This window comes from Molossus molossus, unplaced genomic scaffold (assembly GCF_014108415.1).
Source record: "Molossus molossus isolate mMolMol1 unplaced genomic scaffold, mMolMol1.p scaffold_m16_p_7, whole genome shotgun sequence".
NCBI classification, from domain to species: Eukaryota; Metazoa; Chordata; class Mammalia; order Chiroptera; family Molossidae; genus Molossus; species Molossus molossus.
Genome location: NW_023425401.1, coordinates 16,443,358 through 16,462,279, shown reverse-complemented (window position 1 = coordinate 16,462,279; position 18,922 = coordinate 16,443,358). Strand labels below are relative to the sequence as shown.

Sequence of the window (18,922 nt, the reverse complement as noted above, 5' to 3'; positions counted from 1 at the left end):
GGGCTTTTTCTTTATTTTTCTCTATACCAAACAAGAATTATAATCTGATAGCACCCTAAATAATACCTTATAACTAAAATATATTTAATATGTTTTAAAAGTCCCTACAAACTAAATGCTGGCGATAGGTCCAGGCTAACGCCAGCACCTCACTCCGGGTCCTACTTTACACGCAGGCCTGTGCCAAATGCTCAAAGTAGCACAAAACCCGACTCTACTCCAAGTTTCTATGGGAAAGACAGCTAAGAGCTCCAACCTGGAACATCCAAATAAATCCCTAGTTTATTAGCACAAGATTAGGGATTTCCCCTCCTCCTACTCCCTGCTGCTGCAGGTGTTGCTGGGCAGACTAGAACAAAACCCCCAGGAAGCTCAAAATCAAGGAGTGAGGATCTGGGCCCTGCCTGGGGTAAATCCCAATCATACTTCCTGGACCTCAGGTGGGTGGCTTATGTCCCCCATCACCTTCTATAGCTGGCCTGTCCTCCTTACCACCACTCACCCCACAGCTACACACAAATGAAAACATTTTAAGGACTTATGTTTTACAACCAAATCAACAGTGCCAACCACTGGAGCTCATCAAGACAGCCACATCCGGTATTTGTTGGCAACCTCCAAGAACGGTGTCATAGAAATTCAAAACAAAACAGCACGGATATCAACCTCTCCATAGGTTCATCCTTGTTACTCACAATTTTATGTCTTGAGCTTCTTTATGCATAATCTCCAGAATAGACTTACAGGCCGCAGAGGTGCCTTCAGGGGTAGAAAGGATAGTAATGGACTTCTCAGCAGCACCTGCGTTCTCTTTGCGATGGACATCGATTCTTAGGATGGGCACAAGGAGAGGAAAATGAGAGCTGTCAACACAGATTCACAATAGCATTTACAACCACCAACTTCCAAGTCATGGGACCTCGGGGCAGAGAGGATGATGAGTCAATTCCCTCAAGAGCATAATCTCCTGATAAACTGTCCACTGGATGCCTTAGAGATGAAGTTTAATTCCAGGAACACTCCCCCTCTCTCCTCAGTCTGACCAAGCAGGGACATCTTTTCATTGTGCCCAAGCTTCCTTTTTGATGGCACGGAACAAACATCGCATGATAAAGAGCCGAGGTTCAGACAAAGGCTTTCTTCTGCTCTAAACCAAACAGGAACTGGGACACAGGCCAAGAGGGCAGGAGCTGGAGCCCCACAAACCAGTTCAAACTCTGACTCCACACCGTATTCTCTCCCTGTTCATCGGATGAGCACGTTCACTCATCTGTTTCCTTTTGCGAGGCTCTTCCTACATGCCCCCTTCACAGAGGGAAGTCCTCAACAAAACCCAGAGAGATGGCGATTCTACTGCGAAGAAAAGCAAATGGTCTACGAATGCAAAAGGTTAAACCTCACTAGTAATTATACACACACCAATTAAAATAAGGCGGATTTTCTTCCAGACCTGCAAATATTTTGATAGATAAAATTAAGTATTGGCAAGACGATGAGTAAACTGGGCACACCCACACCCTTGGTGGGAGTGTAGAACAAAATGGCAGGACCTACCACAGCTAAATATTTACACCTTTTGACTCAAGAATTCTACTTCTTGCCCTGCCAGGTGGCTCAGTAGGTCACGCCATACACCAAAGGTTGCAGGTTCAATCTCCGGTCAGGGTGTGTGTGGACAGGAGGCAACCGATCAATCTATGTTTCTCTTTCTCTCCCTCCCTCTCTCTAAAAATCAGTAAGAACAGCGCAGCGGTGTGGCTCAGTGGACTGAGTGTCATCCCATGGACTGAGAGGTCCCGATTCGATTGCCGGTCAGGGCACATGCCTGGGATTCGGTGTGGGGGGTGCAGCAGGCAACCAATCAATGTTTCTCTTTCACATTGATATTTCTCTCTCTCCCTTCCTCTCGCTCTCTAAAAAAATAATAAATAAAAAACATTAAAACTAAGCACATATCCTTAAGTGGGGACTTAAAAAAAACAAAAAGGAATTCTACTTCCAGGAACATCTACGATGTATCCCTATGTGCGCCGAGCGGTGTTTGCACCTTCAGCACTTCTGCCACTTTGGCCAAATTAATTCTCTGTGGGGGGCCGTCCTGTGCGTGGCAGAGTTCAGCAGCAGCCCTGGGCTCTACCCACTAGGCGCCTGGGGCACCTCCCTCTTCCAGCTGTGACAGCCAAGAATGTCTCCAGACACTGCCAATGTCCACAGGGGAAAGGGGCTGAAAACATCCAGCACGGGAATGACTGGATTATCTGCAAAAGGCCCACCAGGAAGAGATGGTTAAATAAGAATACATCCATATCACACAGCTGTTTAAAAACGTGGTATAATTACAGATACTGACATTGTAAGAAATCCTTGACCTTTTGTGAAAAAAATACAATACATACCATAAAATTTATTCCTTTAAAAATTTTCTTTAATCCTCACCTGAGGATATTTTTCCATTTATCTCAGATAGAGTGGGACGGAGGGAGTGAGGGAGGGAGGGTGAGGGGGGTAGAGAGAGAGCGAGATTGAGAGAGAAATATCAATGTGAGATGGGCACATCAACCGGTTGCCTCCCGCACGACCCTGACCAGGGCTGGGGACAAACTGCAACAGAGGCACGTGCCCTTGACCAGAATCGAACCTGTGATTCATTGGTCCACAGGCCAATGCTCTAACCACTGGGCATAAGATTTATCCTTTAAAGCTACACTTGTTAGCAGATACAAGAAACAAATCCTATAAAGAGACACCCTCAACTTAACAATGGCTACTGCAGGGGTGAGATGAAGGGTAACTCTTGTTTGTTTGTTTTTCATTTGCATACGTGTATATTTTTAATTAAATGCAAAAAATAAGTTTGCTGTTATTGAAAAGTTACAAGAAAGAAAATCAGCTATCCAACGGACATAGACAACAATACTGGGGTGGGGGGAGGAGGGTGTTGGGGGGGGACATCTGTAACAAAAATAAATTAATACAAATTGGGGAAAAAAACTATCCAAAAAAGTGTGTTCAGAGAAAATGAGATATTTCTAAGTCCCTCTGGCCACTCAAACACTGGAAGACAAAGAGCTACGTAATTCCTCACCATGAGGACAGCCACTTCATCTTGCCAATAAAATCGAGGTTTGGATTTCATTTTCCTAAATGTTTACTGAAAACTGAAGATATATTTCAGAAGCAAAACCTATCACTAAAAATAAGGGCAAGGTTGAAATTAAACAAATAAGAGCTAACTAGAAATAACTAATTAAAAACAGTGCCTTAGATAACAGTCCCAAACTCAGGAACTACGATCTCAGGAGCCATTTTTCCCAACCACGATTTCAGGAATCCCAGTCACCTTAACGCATTGCGTATATTCTAGAAGGTGACATGTCAAACAAACTCCCTCCTTCCAGTGTGTTTCCGCCCATCACTGTGAAGGGTTACTTAAGTCTGGCCCTTGGGGAGAAGGGAATGTTGCTCTACAGATTTGGGTGACCCCCTGAGGCCGTTCCAGAAGCAGGATCCGATAATGACTAGTGTCAACGGCAAGAATGAAGTAAGCCCACTGGCAGAGCTCCGCAGAGGGATCATGGGATATAATAAAAACGGCTCCCCTTCCCTCTCCCAATAAAACAGTTCAATTTAAACCACAGAAGCTCTCTTCCTCCGACAAGGAAATGAGTAGCGTTAAAAAGGAATAACTAACCTGTCATGCGACAAGGAAGGAAAACCATGTCATCGTTTGTCTCTGCAGGTAAGGCCTCACCAAGGGAAGTAAGAAGCCCTTCAAGTTTGAGATTCAAACCAGGCAAATTCAACATCGAAACTGATGTAGGCTACGGTTCAATCGTCTTCCCCACCCCCTACATTACGAGGTCAAGGCTACTGATTGTGTTCAAAGGTACCCAACATCATCTCCTGCTTCAAAGCAGGGGAAGGCCGGCTCAGACATCACTCTGCAGGTGGAGTGGGCCCAGCACCACCACAAAACACAGTTCTCTCTGGTTCCGCATGAGAAATCAGTCAACTAGTTCAACGCAGGCATGGTGCCCACGATGAATATGGATATCCTCTGAAGGCCTGTTCGAACAAACACAGCACCACAGTTGTACTTCCAGAAAACGACTCTCTCTCCTTAATGCCTTGGACCACATGAAAATAAATCAATGTCCTTACTAAATTTAAAAAGCAAAATAATCTGCAGTCATTTCTGTAGCTGGCCCAAGGCCACTGCTCTGCCCTTTGGTGCAGAGTGACTGACCCCAGAGAGATCTATACACGACCACCTCCCCCTAGTACACTCAGCTCTTTAGGCAATACAGCGGCAGCGGCCCAGAGATGTGCCCAGTAACACTGCCCAGAACTAGGGTGGGGACAGAGTCCATCCCCAAGCTTCTTGGTCCAGATAGTCACACATAGTATCACGGGTCCGCTAATAGAGCGAAGCCAGTAATATGTGATGTGTGGAGTTACATTTCACTCATCAGCCAAACACGAGAGCCTTCTGCACATCGGGCACCATGCTCAGCACACTGGTAAATCCTAATACACGGCGCCTGCTTTCTACTCCTGAAAAGTTAGCTCCAGGGTGGCCAAGGATCTCCCAGTCCCTTAAAACCAGCACAGTAAAACTCCCAACCAAGATCCTGAAGAAGGAGCCATTCCGGCTACCTGGCGTTCTCAAGGGATAAATCTGGAGCACAGGCTGAATGATTCTTTACTCAAGTAAAGCAAGACTGAAAAACTTATCTTTGTATTGGACCCAGTAAATTACTTCCAGAAACAAAAAGGCAGGTATCACTGGGGGTTGGGGGAGCAGAGAATAACCTAGAAGCCGTCCTTCTGTTCCCCAGGCCTCCCCACCACAGGCGCATTAGGTACCATTTGTTTTCCATTAACATGGGAAAAGATGAGGTTCCCTTTGAGAATAAAATTACTTAGCCCCACGTTCAAAAAAATAAACAAACACTAAGATATCAAAACCACAAGGTTTTCCCAGATTCCCAAGTACCAGAAGGGATCGTAACCACGTTCACAAGAGCAACTACCAGAACAATATGCTCTGCTACTAAGATTCAGGGGAAACAGTAACGCCCAGCACACACTCAGGATACTCACTTGGATTGGGTCTGTTTGGTGATGTTCCGAATGGTGGCGCCTTCTTTTCCTATAATGGCTCCAACGAACTGGGTGGGGACCAGCAGGCGCAGAGGCAAGTCACAGGGTTTCTGCTTGGACACTGACCCCGGAGAGCCCTGTCTCGACGAGCCTCTCTGCCCAAACCCACGGCGACCGCGGGGCTGCTGCGAGGGGTTCTGCTGGGCTGCCATTTCGTCAGGGATATAGGCCACTTTCAAGGTGAAGTTCTCCAGCTGGAATCCATTCAGTTTGTCTAACGCTCTGGAAGTGACAGGGAGCAACGGTGGGGAGAGAAATCGAGCCACATGACATACACCTTGCAGCAAAGCAATGCCGCTCTTCCGCGCAGGGTCGCTGGCTCGAAGACTTCTGAAGAAGGCCACGGAACAGGTAACCCAGAACACACTTAACACCCCCCAACACACACACATGAAAGAAAAGACAAGTTTCCAAAGGGAACATACTTGCCATCTACCAGTGAAAAGGAAAAAGAAAAGTATAATTCGTCAAACTTTTCTGTTGAGGTGCAGTGACATACATTACATTAGTGTCAGGTGTACTACATAAGGACTCCATAGCTGTATATGTTGTGACACGATCACCACAATAAGTCTAGTTAACATCTGTCACCATACATGGTTACATATTTTTTTCTTGTGAATTTTAAGATCTACGCCTTAGCAACTTTCAAATATGCAATATAGTATTATTAACTATAGTTGCCAGCCTCTACACTACATCCTCATGATTTACTTATTTTATAACTAGAAGTTTGTACCTTTTGACTCCCTTCACCCATTTTGCCCACCCCCCCACCTCTGATATCAACCAATCTATTCTCTGAATCTATGATATTGCTTTATGTGAGTGTGTTTTGGGAGGTGGGAGATTGCACATATAGGTGAGATCCTATAGTACTTGTCTTTGTCTGACCTCTTTCTGACTTATTTCACTTAACACAACGTCCTCAAGGTCCATCTATGTTATTGCATACACCAAGATTTCATTCCTTTTTATGGCTGCTTACATACACACACACACACACCAGGTTTTCTTTATCCATTCATCCATTGATGTACACTTATGTTGTTTCCATATCTTGACTACTATGGATAATCCTACAACTGAAAACCTTAATTAAGTTATTACCTAAGAGGTTAGTAATAGCTTAGGAGTATCCAAATAGCAAGGGGGCAGTCCTTATCCAGGCTAGTCTTTCCAAATCAGAAAGGAAAAGATGTTAGAAATATACACCTACCTCACTTTACCCTCTTACAAAATACAAATATTAAAACATCTTAGGCATCAAAGGACAAATCTCTCTAAAACACTCACAGGAGACTGGTAGAATTTAATACTCAGAATAATCCCTCAGCAAGTTCTCTGTATCTATTATGAGCCAGTCCCTGAGAAAACAGCAGCCCCTGACCTTCTGGAGTTTATGATCTAACCTGGGGCAGGAGTGATGATGAACCCCAGAAAAAGCAAATGAAGCTATCTTCAACCTGCTCCGTTTCCGACCTGGGCCGGTTCACCCCTCCTTAGGCAACCTGGTGGTCCCCTGCTCCCTGGAGGTCACCATGTTGATGCAGAACTTAGTGCGGACACCCGATCGGCATAGCGCACTGCAGCGCAGAACTCCTGGGCTCAAGCGATCCTCCAGCCTCAGCCTCCCGAGTAGCTGGGACTACAGGCATGTGCCAGGGCACCCGGCTGAAGCTACTTTCTACCTTATCTATTGATCCATCCACCCACCCACCCATCCATCTCTCTATTTTGAGAGGAGCTTTACTGTTTTTTCATTTTAAATGTTACTATGGAAAAGTACCCAATCTTAGGAGCCCATCCCAATGAGTTCTCATAAGGTAAACATGCATCCCCAGATGCAGAACTAGGACACACCAGCGCCCCAGACTTTGACCACCACAGATTGACTCTGCCTGTCTTAAAAGTCTACATAAATAAGTATATATTAGTACACATGTTTTGGACTCTCTCATGTCTGGCCTCTTTCACTTACCAGACTTATAAGATTTTCCCTTACTGTTGTTTTATTTATACCTTACCTAAGTATTTTAAAAATGGAGAACTCAATAAAAAAAATCAACAGAGAAGATATCACCAAGATTTCACAAGCACACATAAACACACTTTTAATAATACACACTCCCAAGTACACAACAAAATTAAAAACACATAAAGGTCCCACACTTTCCCTAAGGTTACTCAGACTCGGTTCGGATTCTGTCCCAACGGGCCTCGAGCTCAGCCCAGGAAGGAAAAGAAAAACAGGCACGAAATGGTCTCTCTCCAGTCGCTCAGCGGTCATTTCTGGCTCCCGTATTGCTTTCCTTACGTGGAGAGCCTTCCACTGTTCACTGAGATGGAAACAGGAGGGGACGTGGACCTGGCAGCAGACAGGACCCCAAAAGCATGGCACTGGAATTCAGGCCAAGACGACCAGACAAAGCAGCCTGATGTTTTCAGGACCCCGACTCCTGCCCTCGTCACTCACGTCTATCCCCCCTCACTGTCCCACAGCGCCTAGTACACGGACGAACTCTAATCACAACAGGTCAAGTCATACAGAAGGACAAAGCAACAAGACACTCCTGTCACCATCACCAACCCGCCGAGACCCTTCCCAGAATCAGTCAACCTCAGCGACGGCTGCAAACAGACCAGTTCTCTCCGTGTTACACGCACATGGACGTGTCCGGTACCCAATGTAACTGGGATCGTGATGGACGTAATTTTGTGTTTTGCTTTTTGTCAAATATATTTTGGGATGTTTCCGCATGCTTTCCATACCAGAGGGCATTCTTTCCATCAGCTTTATACGGTGATAGTTATTTTACCAACGTCCTGATAACAGAACCTTCGGTTAACCTATTATGCCTTGCTTTCTCCCTCCCCCTTTTCCTTGAGGGAAATGTGGATTAAGGACATGAAATAGTTTGGTTATTTCTGAAGGAAGACAACTACTGAGAAATTTTATTAATCTTTATTATGTATACTTTTTATAGAAAGGCAGAACTACAGAAGTTTCAACCAATTAGATAGTCATTTAAAACAACTTTAGACCTTTCTCAAGGCCGGGAGAAACAGATCACCAAGGGTTGCTTCAGAAACCTAAGAAATGTGAACTCGATGAAGGAGTCAACTGTATCCACCGGCATTAAAGACGACAAATTCACTGTAATCTCCTCTCCTACCTTAAAACTGAGCACTGCTAGCTTCAGAAGAAAAGTCCATTTTGACTGTGGAATTCAGTCAGTAACGTTACAAAAGCAGCAATGACTTCTTTCTTGAGTGAGACAGACGAACACGGACAGACGTCCCAAAGTGTTCTGGGACTGCCTAAACGAAGTCACGTGTCCTAAGAAACAGCTCTCTCAACTCAGTGTCAAACTAACTTCCAAACTTCACTGTGCTGCTTTTAAAAGACTGTTTATTGTTTTTGAGGAGAAAAGGAAAGATTCTCTCGCTCGGGAGATCAGAGGGCCCGGTGCTCCGATACCCCATGTGCAGTCTGGGCCCCAAAGCTCCCAGCTCACACACTGTGCACCCCACCGTGGGGCTGCCAACGGGGCGGTTTCCGACCCCCTGACCCACAGTGCCCCGGACGTGGACAGCGCTGAGAAAGCAGAGGGGTAACCTAACGGCAAGCAAGGGCTTTCTCGTGACTAAAGATTCGACATTTCTGACTTTTCAGTGAAACTCTGAAACCTTCCTGTGCAGAGTTTGATATTTAGCTATGTCCTTGGGCGGTTTGCTGAGTCCATGGGGAACAACATTATAATATTTTCACCAAACATGTTGTATATATAACATGATAAGATGACGGATATTAACTAAATTTATTGTGGTGATCATTTCATAATGTATCCAACTATTGAATCATTATGATGTAAAACCTGAAACTAATGTTTTGTATCAATTACACCTGAATTTATATTTAAAAAATTTTTTTTCTTTATTAAATTTTTTTTTTTTTTTTGAGAGAGAGGAGAAGGAAGAAGGAGAGAGAGATAGAAACATTGATGAGAGAGAACATCGACTGGCCACCTCCTGCATGCCCCCCACTGGGGATCGGGCCCACAACCTGGGCATGTGCCCTGACCAGGAATCGAACCAGCAACCTCTTGGTGCATGGGTCAATGCTCAACCACTGAGCAACACCAGCTGGGCTATACCTCAATTTACAAGCATTTTAAAAGATAAGATGGCCCTGGCCGGTTTGGCTCAGCGGTTAGAGCATCGGCCTGCGGTCTGGAGAGACCCGGGTTCGGTTCCCGCTAAGGGCACGTACCTCGGTTGCAGTTTGTCCCCGGCCCTGGTTGGTTGTGCGGGTGGCAGCCACTCGATGTGTCCCTTTCACGTCGATGTTTCTCTCTCTCTCTTCCTCTCTCTCCCTCCCACGCTATCTGTACAAAAAATGGAAAAATGTCCTCGGGTGAGGATAAAAAAAAAAAAAAGATAAGATGAACAACTGTCATAATTATTCAAAACATATGCATTCACTTCAACCGAACTCAAGGATGCTTCCCCAGCAATTGTATCACAGGATCCTGTTTCTCTTCTTTACCTGGCTCTGCTCTGACACTAATCTGAGTCCTTCAGAAGACGGTGAGTATTTTGCTAGTTGGTAGCACTGATTCTATTGATAAGAAGTTTATTGGGGTAGATCACAGTTTAGAGCCGAAAGGGCCTTGAGAGGGTAAGTAGTTTAACTCAAGGATGAGGGAGTCGTGGAGAGAGAAGAAATGAGACCCAGAGAAGTTAAATTCATCCGAAGGTGCACACAGAGATCCCAGGAGTGAAAAGAGGATAAACCAGAGCCCGGAATTCTGGTCCAGCTAGAACAGTAAGTAGCCATGTAACCTTGGAGAGGTCGTTTTCTTATTTGGCACTGTTCCTCGCCTACAGAGATTAGATTTATGAACCCCGTCAACTCCAAAATTCCATGTCTAAAATTTCCTTTTTCTACCTCCCAGACCTCTCTTTAGCATAGTTTTTAACAAATGTGGTTTAACCACCCTGGCCGGTCTGGCTCAGCGGTTAGAGCGTCGGCCTGCGGTCCGGAGAGACCCGGGTTCGGTTCCCACTAAGGGCACGTACCTCAGTTGCAGTTTGTCCCCGGCCCTGGTTGGGTCGTGCGGGTGGCAGCCACTCGATGTGTCCCTTTCACGTCGATGTTTCTTTCTCTCTCTCTTCCTCCCACTCTATCTGAACAAAAACTGAAAAAATGTCCTCGGGTGAGGATAAAAAATAAATTTAAAAAAAAATGTGGTTTAACCATTATTGAAAAGTCATACAATTCAGCTTTCTGTTTGTACCGAGAATAAGAGATTGAGATATACAATTCAGTAATAATTACTGAAAGCCTGGTAACATCACTGCAGGGATGCGTCTTAAGGAAATAATCATGGACAAAGCCCAAAGATTCACCTACAAAGGAGCTTATTAATTAAACCGTTTCTAAAAGAACATACACACACACACCTGCAAACCTCCTAGAAGTGCAGTGGAAAATGGGACACACAGACTGTGGTAGAGATGAAATACTAGGTAGGGATTACAAGCTGTATATAGTTAACAGAAAGACAAACCACAAAACTACAGAATGATCGTTGTGATTTTAGAAGTTACATGGGACAAGGTCTGTGCAAATTTAACACTGGCTATCTCTGAATGCAAAATGGCAAGAAATTCCTTTGTCTCCCTGCTTTAGTTACTCTTTCTTTTTCCAGATTAATCTTCCGTTTACACACTCCTTACAGTTTAAGGGTGACTTTCCTTGCCTTAGCCAGCAGCCAGGTTGTTTCACACACTTCTCACCCTAGCAGTGTGCTCACCAAGGATGCTCACATGACTTGATACGGGTCTTCAGGCTGATATAGAAGGATCTTCAATAATAGCTTCAAAACATAAACAAACTATATTCTGATTCCCTAACAAAAATAAACATCAGAAGTAAGAAAGTATAAAAACGACATGCCTGCAAAGTCTAAAGGGTTATTTCCTTGTCGCACATTACAAATCTTCCAAAGAGGAACGCCTATCCTTGACAGCGTTGCCTGAGCATCTCTGGAAGGAAACAAGGGTTCCAGAGACCCACGCCGCTTTTGCTCCAAGGAACAAGAAATACTAAATACATCTATTTTTAATCATCTATTTTTTGTCTCTTATTTTCATTTTATTATTTAAATAATCCCAGACATAAGGTTAAAACAAGTATGTATTTCCTAGTAATATATTACTATTAACCTTTGACTTTCTTAGCCACAAGGTGGCAGAAATTTCCGTGTTAAATTCTGTCTTAGAGACGGCCTTATTGAGGAATCAATTTTCTTAAGAGTGGCACTTTAAGTAACAAAAAGAGGCAGCCACAAAAACCTTTAAAGGGGGTCCCTAACTCCTGAGCATCAGTGGCCAGTCATTATCTGAAATGAAATATTCTGCACACGAACAGAGTACCATCCACAGCAGTGAAAATACTGGTAAATGCATAACAGCTGCCAACTGTGAAGTTCTTGCTAGGTATTATGGTAAGTGTTTTGGAAACACTATATTAGGTTCTCAACAGCCTCCTGAACTAAGAACTGTAATTATTCCCCTTTTACGGACACGTGTGAACTAAGACAGATGAACTTGACCAGAGTCACAGCTGGAAGAGTGGGGGCACAGAGGGTCCGGTCCATTTCACGGACCTGGACTCTGGAAGGTCCCCTCTAAACCTCCATGTTCTGCCCACAATCACGCATGCACATCCCAGTTACACTGACTCCCAAGTATCAGACGCTAAGGAAAGACGTCGACCCAGCCCTCACTACCTGAAGAGGTGAGTCTGAATGGGCTGCCAAGGAAAGGGCGTGGAGAAGTCACTGCAGGCGTGTAGACAGCTGTGCGCAGCCGGAGAACAGGCCTGCGGGGTTCAGTGGAGCAAGCCCGGGAGGGACCAGCTTTCCCCAGCTCACCACCTCGAGCGGCTCTAGAAGCGGCCCAGAACCCGTGTGCTAGCAAGAGCTATTTCCTTGGTGCCTATGCGCCAGGCCATTTGATAAGCCCGTTTTCTATAAATGTGCGCCGACAGGAACGACTACACTGGGTTCTTGTCAGCCCTCACTGTGTAGCTGAGGAAACTGAAGCTCAGAGAGGTCAAGGTCAGAGGCCATCTCTCTCCACTGCACCCAGTGCCTCTCAAATAAAGTCCTTCTCCTCACAGGAGGACGATGTATGCCCAACATCTTTTAACAACAAAAAAAAAACTTACTAGAAAATTTATATAACACTGTATCACAAGACTGACTTTTCCATTCTTTAAATTAACTTCCTCTAATTATTTTCTAATTCTCTTTGCTTTGTGGAATTTTTGCTGAGGATCTTTGTAAAGACTGAGGCACGTGAGACCAACAGAGCCCTGCGTGCTCACGGCCCCACTCTCGCCCCCCAGTCTACCTGGGGTATAAAAAAATTTTTTTTTTTTTTATCCTCACCCGAGGACATTTTTTCTATTTTTTGTTCAGATAGAGTGTGGGAGGGAGAGAGAGAGAGAGAGAGAAACATCGACGTGAAAGGGACATGTCGAGTGGTTGCCACCCACACGACCGACCAGGGCTGGGGACAAACTGCAACCGAAGTACACGCCCTTAGCGGGAACCAAACCCGGGTCTCTCTGGACCACAGGCCAACGCTCCAACTGCTGAGCCAAACTGGCCAGGGCTGGGGTATAAAAAATTCAATTTTTCTGTTCTTCCCTCTTACACAATAGGGTTGAGGAATCAAGTTTGTAAAAAGCAGTTTTACAACTCATACCACAATCTATTTCTAATATGTCCAAAAACTTCATATAAACTTAATTTTTAAAAAATGAATAAAAGATACAAACAGAAGAACAAATACATTTTTTTTGTTTTTTGTTCATCCTCACCCAAGGATACATTTTTCCATTGATTTTTAGACAGAGTGGAAGGGAGGGAGGGAAGGGGAGTGGGTACATGCCCATGACCAGTAATCAAACCCGCAACCCTGCAGTGTGTGGACCGATGCTCTAACCACTGACCCACATCAGCCAGGGCTAGAATATCTTTAAATGTCTTAAAAGTTTCATATTAAAATGTTGAAAGTGAATCTCAAAGTCTCACTCATGTTTTAGGGGGAAATATGGAATTAACATGATTAGATACTACTTTTCACCCACAAGATCAGCCACATCTGACACAGCCCTGTGTTAGGGACAGTAAGAACTGCACACTCACATGGTGCTGATGGAACTTAAACTACTTCAAATTCTATGAAAGAGAACTTGCCAATATCTAACAAAATAAAAAAAGGCACAAGCATCTTTCCTCAGCTGATCTACTTCTAGGAATTTAATCTGCATCTACATTCACACACGCGCAAAACGACATACAGTACGCAGACAGATTCACCACAGTGGCGACTGTCAGCCGGTGTGCCGAAAGAATTTTAAAAATTCTTTTTTAAAACATGCAAAACCTGACTATTTATTCAGGGGCACTGACCTCTTTGCCCTTCGATTGTCAAATTTAAAGAATGACAACAAACAACACAACGATAGCGTCTGGTGTGAATGAATCAAAGTTTCACCTTTTTTTTTTTTTTAATCGGATCGGCAAAAAACATATTTTGGGTGTGCCGCAGAACCTGAGTGATTACTCTATGTGCCATGAGATGAAAAAGGTTGACAATCACTGCCCTGCAGCCTTGTTCATAAATGCAAGAGATTTGAAATAAGCTAAACACCCAATTTGGAACTAAGTCATTCTATATTCATATAATCAAATTCTATGCAACTATGAAAAATAGATTTCTATGTATAAAACACTCAAATGTTATGGTATCATTTGTGTAAAGAGGAGGAAAAATACACACACATATGTGTCTTCCATATGGTCATCTCCAAGGAAGCTGGAGAACAACAGTGGAAGCTCTGCACCCTACACATCTTCGGACCTTTAAAATGTTGGACCATGTGAATATTCCCAACTTAAAAATAAAAGTTCCATTTGTGAAATGCAAACTTCCGTCTCCTTCCCAGCCCCATCTGTCTTTGCTTTGTTCCTCCAGGAGTGGGCACTGCCTTTGGTAAGCTCGCTCGGTTCCCACTCTTGCAGCTGGTGTCAGCCACGTGGTCTTTCCTTCCACCTTTCCCACACAGAGGACAGACCGGCTATTCCCACCTGCACTGTAGTGGGAGGAGGTGAAGACTTCCATGGCCTGCTGGGCACCGTGTGTGCCGTTCCTGTTTGCGATCTGAGCAGACATGTCAAAAGCAGGATTTGTGAGAGCCTCATTCTCCCTCTCTAGTGCTCAGTTTATTGGATCAATCCCAAGCCTAGAGAATTGTTTTTTCCAAAGGAAGATTTTTTTTTTTTTGATCTGTAAAGTTTTGCCTCCCCAAGGCATTGGAATACATTTTTTCCCACCAATCTAAAAGCAAATTACATTGGTTCAATGTCTGCACACTCCTAAATGACAATGGTAATCATTAGGAAATCAAAGAGCAAGAGAACAACATTTAACACTGTTGTTAGTTTAACACATGAGCAACTTACCAGCTTTAAATAAAACAGCAATAATGTATATATCATACTACTAAGGGGAAAAAAATCAATGTAATTTGATGATACCCAGGTCCACAGCTTTTTGCAAATAGGGTGTAATTCAGCTTCATACTATATCCATCTAGAATTGGCATTAAAGATAGATTGAAAAGGTAACAAAATTTTAACCAATGCAAATTCTCATACGTTCAAATATTAAAAGATATGCAGGGTCAAACTTTGCAAAATAAAGTTTATTTCTGCTATCCACTAGGCCAAAATAGAAGTACTATACTTAAACCTACTTATTACATAGAGATAAAAAGTTTTGAACTGCTTACTGTCTAGCTTGGTCCTTACTGGAATAGGTTACATTTACGACTGCAGTTTCCGAGTCAGTGTTCACTGGAGGAAGAAAAAAAAGGAAGAGAAAGAAAAAAAAGTTAGTTTTCTTTTTACTTCCCTCCTTTTACAAATTTGAAAGCAATTGAGAAGACAGGTACCTTGCTCACAGCTTTCCACCACTCCATACTGGACTAGTAAACTATCCAGCACCTATCAGGAGGGGGAGAGAAAGTTACAAATTTTCAGTTTCCCAAGTTATTAGCAAGGGCAGAAGTAGGTTTGAAAATCATAAAGAATTGTGATGAAAAAGAGCCAAAAAAAAAAATCTGGCATCTTGGACCACAGCATTGAGGGAGGGGCACCACAGTGAGGTCCCCTCTCCTGCCTCTCCCGAGATCCCCGGCTGGAAGGCCACTCCCTGTGGATGACCAGGAAGGCAGGCAGCTCAGCAGAGTTCAGAGCCACAGCCACCTGGTCCCTGGGCTGCAGCAGAAGGAAGCACGTATTTCCTATACACACACCCGCACGTCGCCACACTTCCTCCTTGTACACAAACTCACGAGACAAGGGCTCAAGTTAAGTTTCTTCTTTAAGATGTTCCTTTTCAAAGAACTTCCTTTTATAGCTATAAGGGGTGTATCAGAATAGACTACTCAAGGCAGGCTACCAAGATGAAGAAAGAACATAGCGGACAGTCTACCTGGAATCTTTAACTAAAGACTAAGCTAAGTGGTATATCGATACTTAGACAGTAAAAAGTATACCCAAAGGTGAACCCCTCTAAATCTATACTAGGTTGGAAAATGTACAATTTGAAACTATCTGTTTTTACCATCTTTCCTGTAGCTGCATTATTATACGGTGAATGTTAAATAAGTTTCTATTGATTTTTTAGAGAGAGAGGAAGGAAGAGATATAGAAACATCTATATGAGAGAGAAACATCAATCGGCTACCTCTTGCACACCCCCCACTGGGGACTGAACCCTCAACCCGGGCATGTGCCCTGACCAGGAATCGAACCGGGACCTCTCTGTCCATGGGGCATGCTCAATCCACTGAGCCACACTGGCCAGGCAGCAGTAACTAAATATTATTATACTATGAACTGCAGGTGTACATCTCATTAGTATGAACCAAATCCAACTGTCCTTAGCTTCCAAGAACTATAAAAAGATTTTCTTGAAAAGTAAAACAAAATAAGTTTTTATTAATTTATAGTGAAGCAATTATAGATTAATTTAATTGCAAAATTTGAAGAACAGTTCCTTGAGAATGTTTTCTGGCCCAGAACACAGTAAACCATTAAGAAACACATTAAATAAATTTTTATGGTAATTTCCTACTAAAGTTGAAGCAATTTCTTCTAAAGGAATGTTTGCCTTATTTGGTGTCTTTTTTTTTTTTTTTTAATCCTCACCCGAGGACATTTTCTCCATTTTTTTATTCAGATAGAGTGGGAGGGAAAGAGAGGAAGAGAGAGAGAAACATCGATGTGAAAGGGACACATCAAGTGGCTGCCACCTGCATGACCCAACCAAGGCCGGGGACAAACTGCAACCGAGGTATGTGCCCTTAGCGGGAACCAAACCCGGGTCTCTCTGGACCACAGGCCGACACTCTAAACGCTGAGCCAAACCGGCCAGGGCTTATGTGGTGTCTTTCAGGCTTTTTGTCTACTGCTTCCAATTTGAAATCTATAGCCAGGTATGTCTGGGAATGAGCTTTTTATTTGTTTATTTCTTTATTCCATTTTAAATTAGGTGAATACCTATTTGTGAATGGAATTACTACATTCTTTCATAGTAAAGTTTTGACATGGTGAATTTACTTTGAGTGGGGTCTATTAATAGAAGCACACTAATCTTTGTCTCTCACTACAGCTACTGTTAAATTATAAAGCTTAATTTTTAATTCAGAGACTTAACTGGCTACATATAATTTCACTTGTCTGTCTCAGCCATTAGAATGAATGACCCACATGAACAGGAATTCTTGTTCACTGTACTATCCCTAGCACCTAGAACTACAGGTGCATAAAGACATTTACGTAGTTCAAAAGTGAAGTAAATACTTCTCAGGAGGAAATTCTAGTATAGTTTATTAGGAATGGTACTCTTTTTACTAGTGTTCACCTGTTTCAGAGGTGACTTTAACATGCATGTATGTATGTTGATCATATACATATCTTATAAAGGCAAATAAATAGAAAACCTCTTATAATTCCCTCCAAATAGGTAATTTACAATGTGTAATGCCTTAAAATCTTTTTTAAAAAAAGCAACCTACTTATATTTTCAAAACAAAAATTTTTCACTACCAAAAATGTTTTATAAACAATGTAAATTGATAGAATTCTAATGAGGTATTTTGATTCATTCCATCTTAAGTAATTAAAGCATCTGAAAAGGTTCATCTACCATTTAAAATTTAACTTTTAAATGAAAACTTATCTAATAGTAGGGCTGTATAGCAACTTGGGTATCTTGAGGGGCAAGGATGTACAGGGGCATGGAAATGGTGGCAATGAAGAAGGGCTGTAGGGAGGGGTAATTGCCAACTTAACACGTTAATTTAAATAAACATCATTTTTAATTCTTCCTAAAAGCAATTTCTTTGGTAATTAAATACATTACTGTCCACATCATTTAGCTTATACTCCCTTAACTTTTACTACTATAGAGAAAATCCTACAAAAGTTACATACCCATGACTTATATTAAAAATGTTGGCTAAACCTGCAAAAATAATACTAAAGAAACTAATGTTCTCCAAAAGGTCCACTGGCAAAGTGACAAAAATTATATATACATTTATTTATATGTATGTACACAGAAATATACACATATACTTATATGTAAATATATACATACAAACATACACACAGGCATATAAACACATGATACAAGAACATTTTTAATATAAAAAAATTGAGGAGCCCTGGCCAGTGTGGCTCAGTTTCTAGGGTGCTGCCCCATGCACCAGGAGGTTGCCAGTTCCATCCCCAGTCAAGGGCACATGCCCAGGGTGCAGACTCCATCCCCCAGTAGGGGGCGTGAAGGAGGCAGCTGAGCAATGTTTCACTTTAACATCGATGTCTCTCTCTCTTCCCCGCTAACAATCAGTGATTCTTAAAAAAAAAAATTTTGGAGAAAATATACATAAAATTTTCACTGCATATACTGTATAAAGTTTTATATGTTCAAAACAAAAGTGCTTGTAGAGTTAAACATTCTGTTCCTAAGTAATAATAGATGCTACTGATTATCAACTATCCTATGTGTAAAAACCTCTGGAAAAAATTAGAAACTACAATCCTATACACTAAAAATGGTGAATTTTATTGTATGTAAATTATACTTCAATAAACCTATCTCTAAAACCTAACAAAAAAACAAACTATAGTCCTTAAGAGAAAAAGAGTTTCAGTATTAATCTTGGTACCCAGTTGAAGACAAGTTAACCAAACAAGCTAGGGGGTTTTACCTAGACACCAGAGATGGATGTCGGTGGGTCTTTGAGGTCATCAAAGTTTTATGCACAAGTTTTGGGGGTAATCACAACTGAGAGATGGGAGAAAGACTGTCAATAACCCAGTCAGATTCACAAGTCCCAGAATGGTTTCCAACCCCCAAATGATTGAGCAATGCTAAGTACTGGGAAGGCATCTGTCCAAATGTGCTATGTGAAACAGGACTACCAAACTGTATCCTGCCACTCCAACTCGCTGAACTCTCCAAGTAAATATGTACAACTTACTCTTAATAAGTTCTGCCCTTTTGACTCATCCTGCATTAGCTAGGAACAAAAGACAAATGTTCCTGTTATCTATCACATAAACCACCCACCCCTAGGTTCTTGCCTCCTCAGTTCCTAGAATGTCTT

The 18,922-nt window shown here is 42.7% G+C and overlaps 1 protein-coding gene across 2 annotated transcripts in view; it reads right to left on the bottom strand.

Annotated features, from left to right (window-relative positions):
- IGF2BP3 (insulin like growth factor 2 mRNA binding protein 3) overlaps nucleotides 1–18,922 on the bottom strand; it is a 128,492-nt gene that overhangs the window by 24,597 nt on the left and 84,973 nt on the right. Inside the window, exons 4-7 of one of the 2 annotated variants that reach the window (XM_036246821.1) lie at nucleotides 15,197–15,248; nucleotides 15,035–15,098; nucleotides 5,104–5,385; nucleotides 696–830 (exon numbers count right to left, since the gene is read on the bottom strand). In XM_036246821.1, coding sequence (XP_036102714.1) covers nucleotides 696–830; nucleotides 5,104–5,385; nucleotides 15,035–15,098; nucleotides 15,197–15,248 — 533 coding nt within the window. The remainder of the gene's footprint in view (nucleotides 1–695; nucleotides 831–5,103; nucleotides 5,386–15,034; nucleotides 15,099–15,196; nucleotides 15,249–18,922) is intronic. The other variant, XM_036246822.1, reaches the window with a different exon arrangement.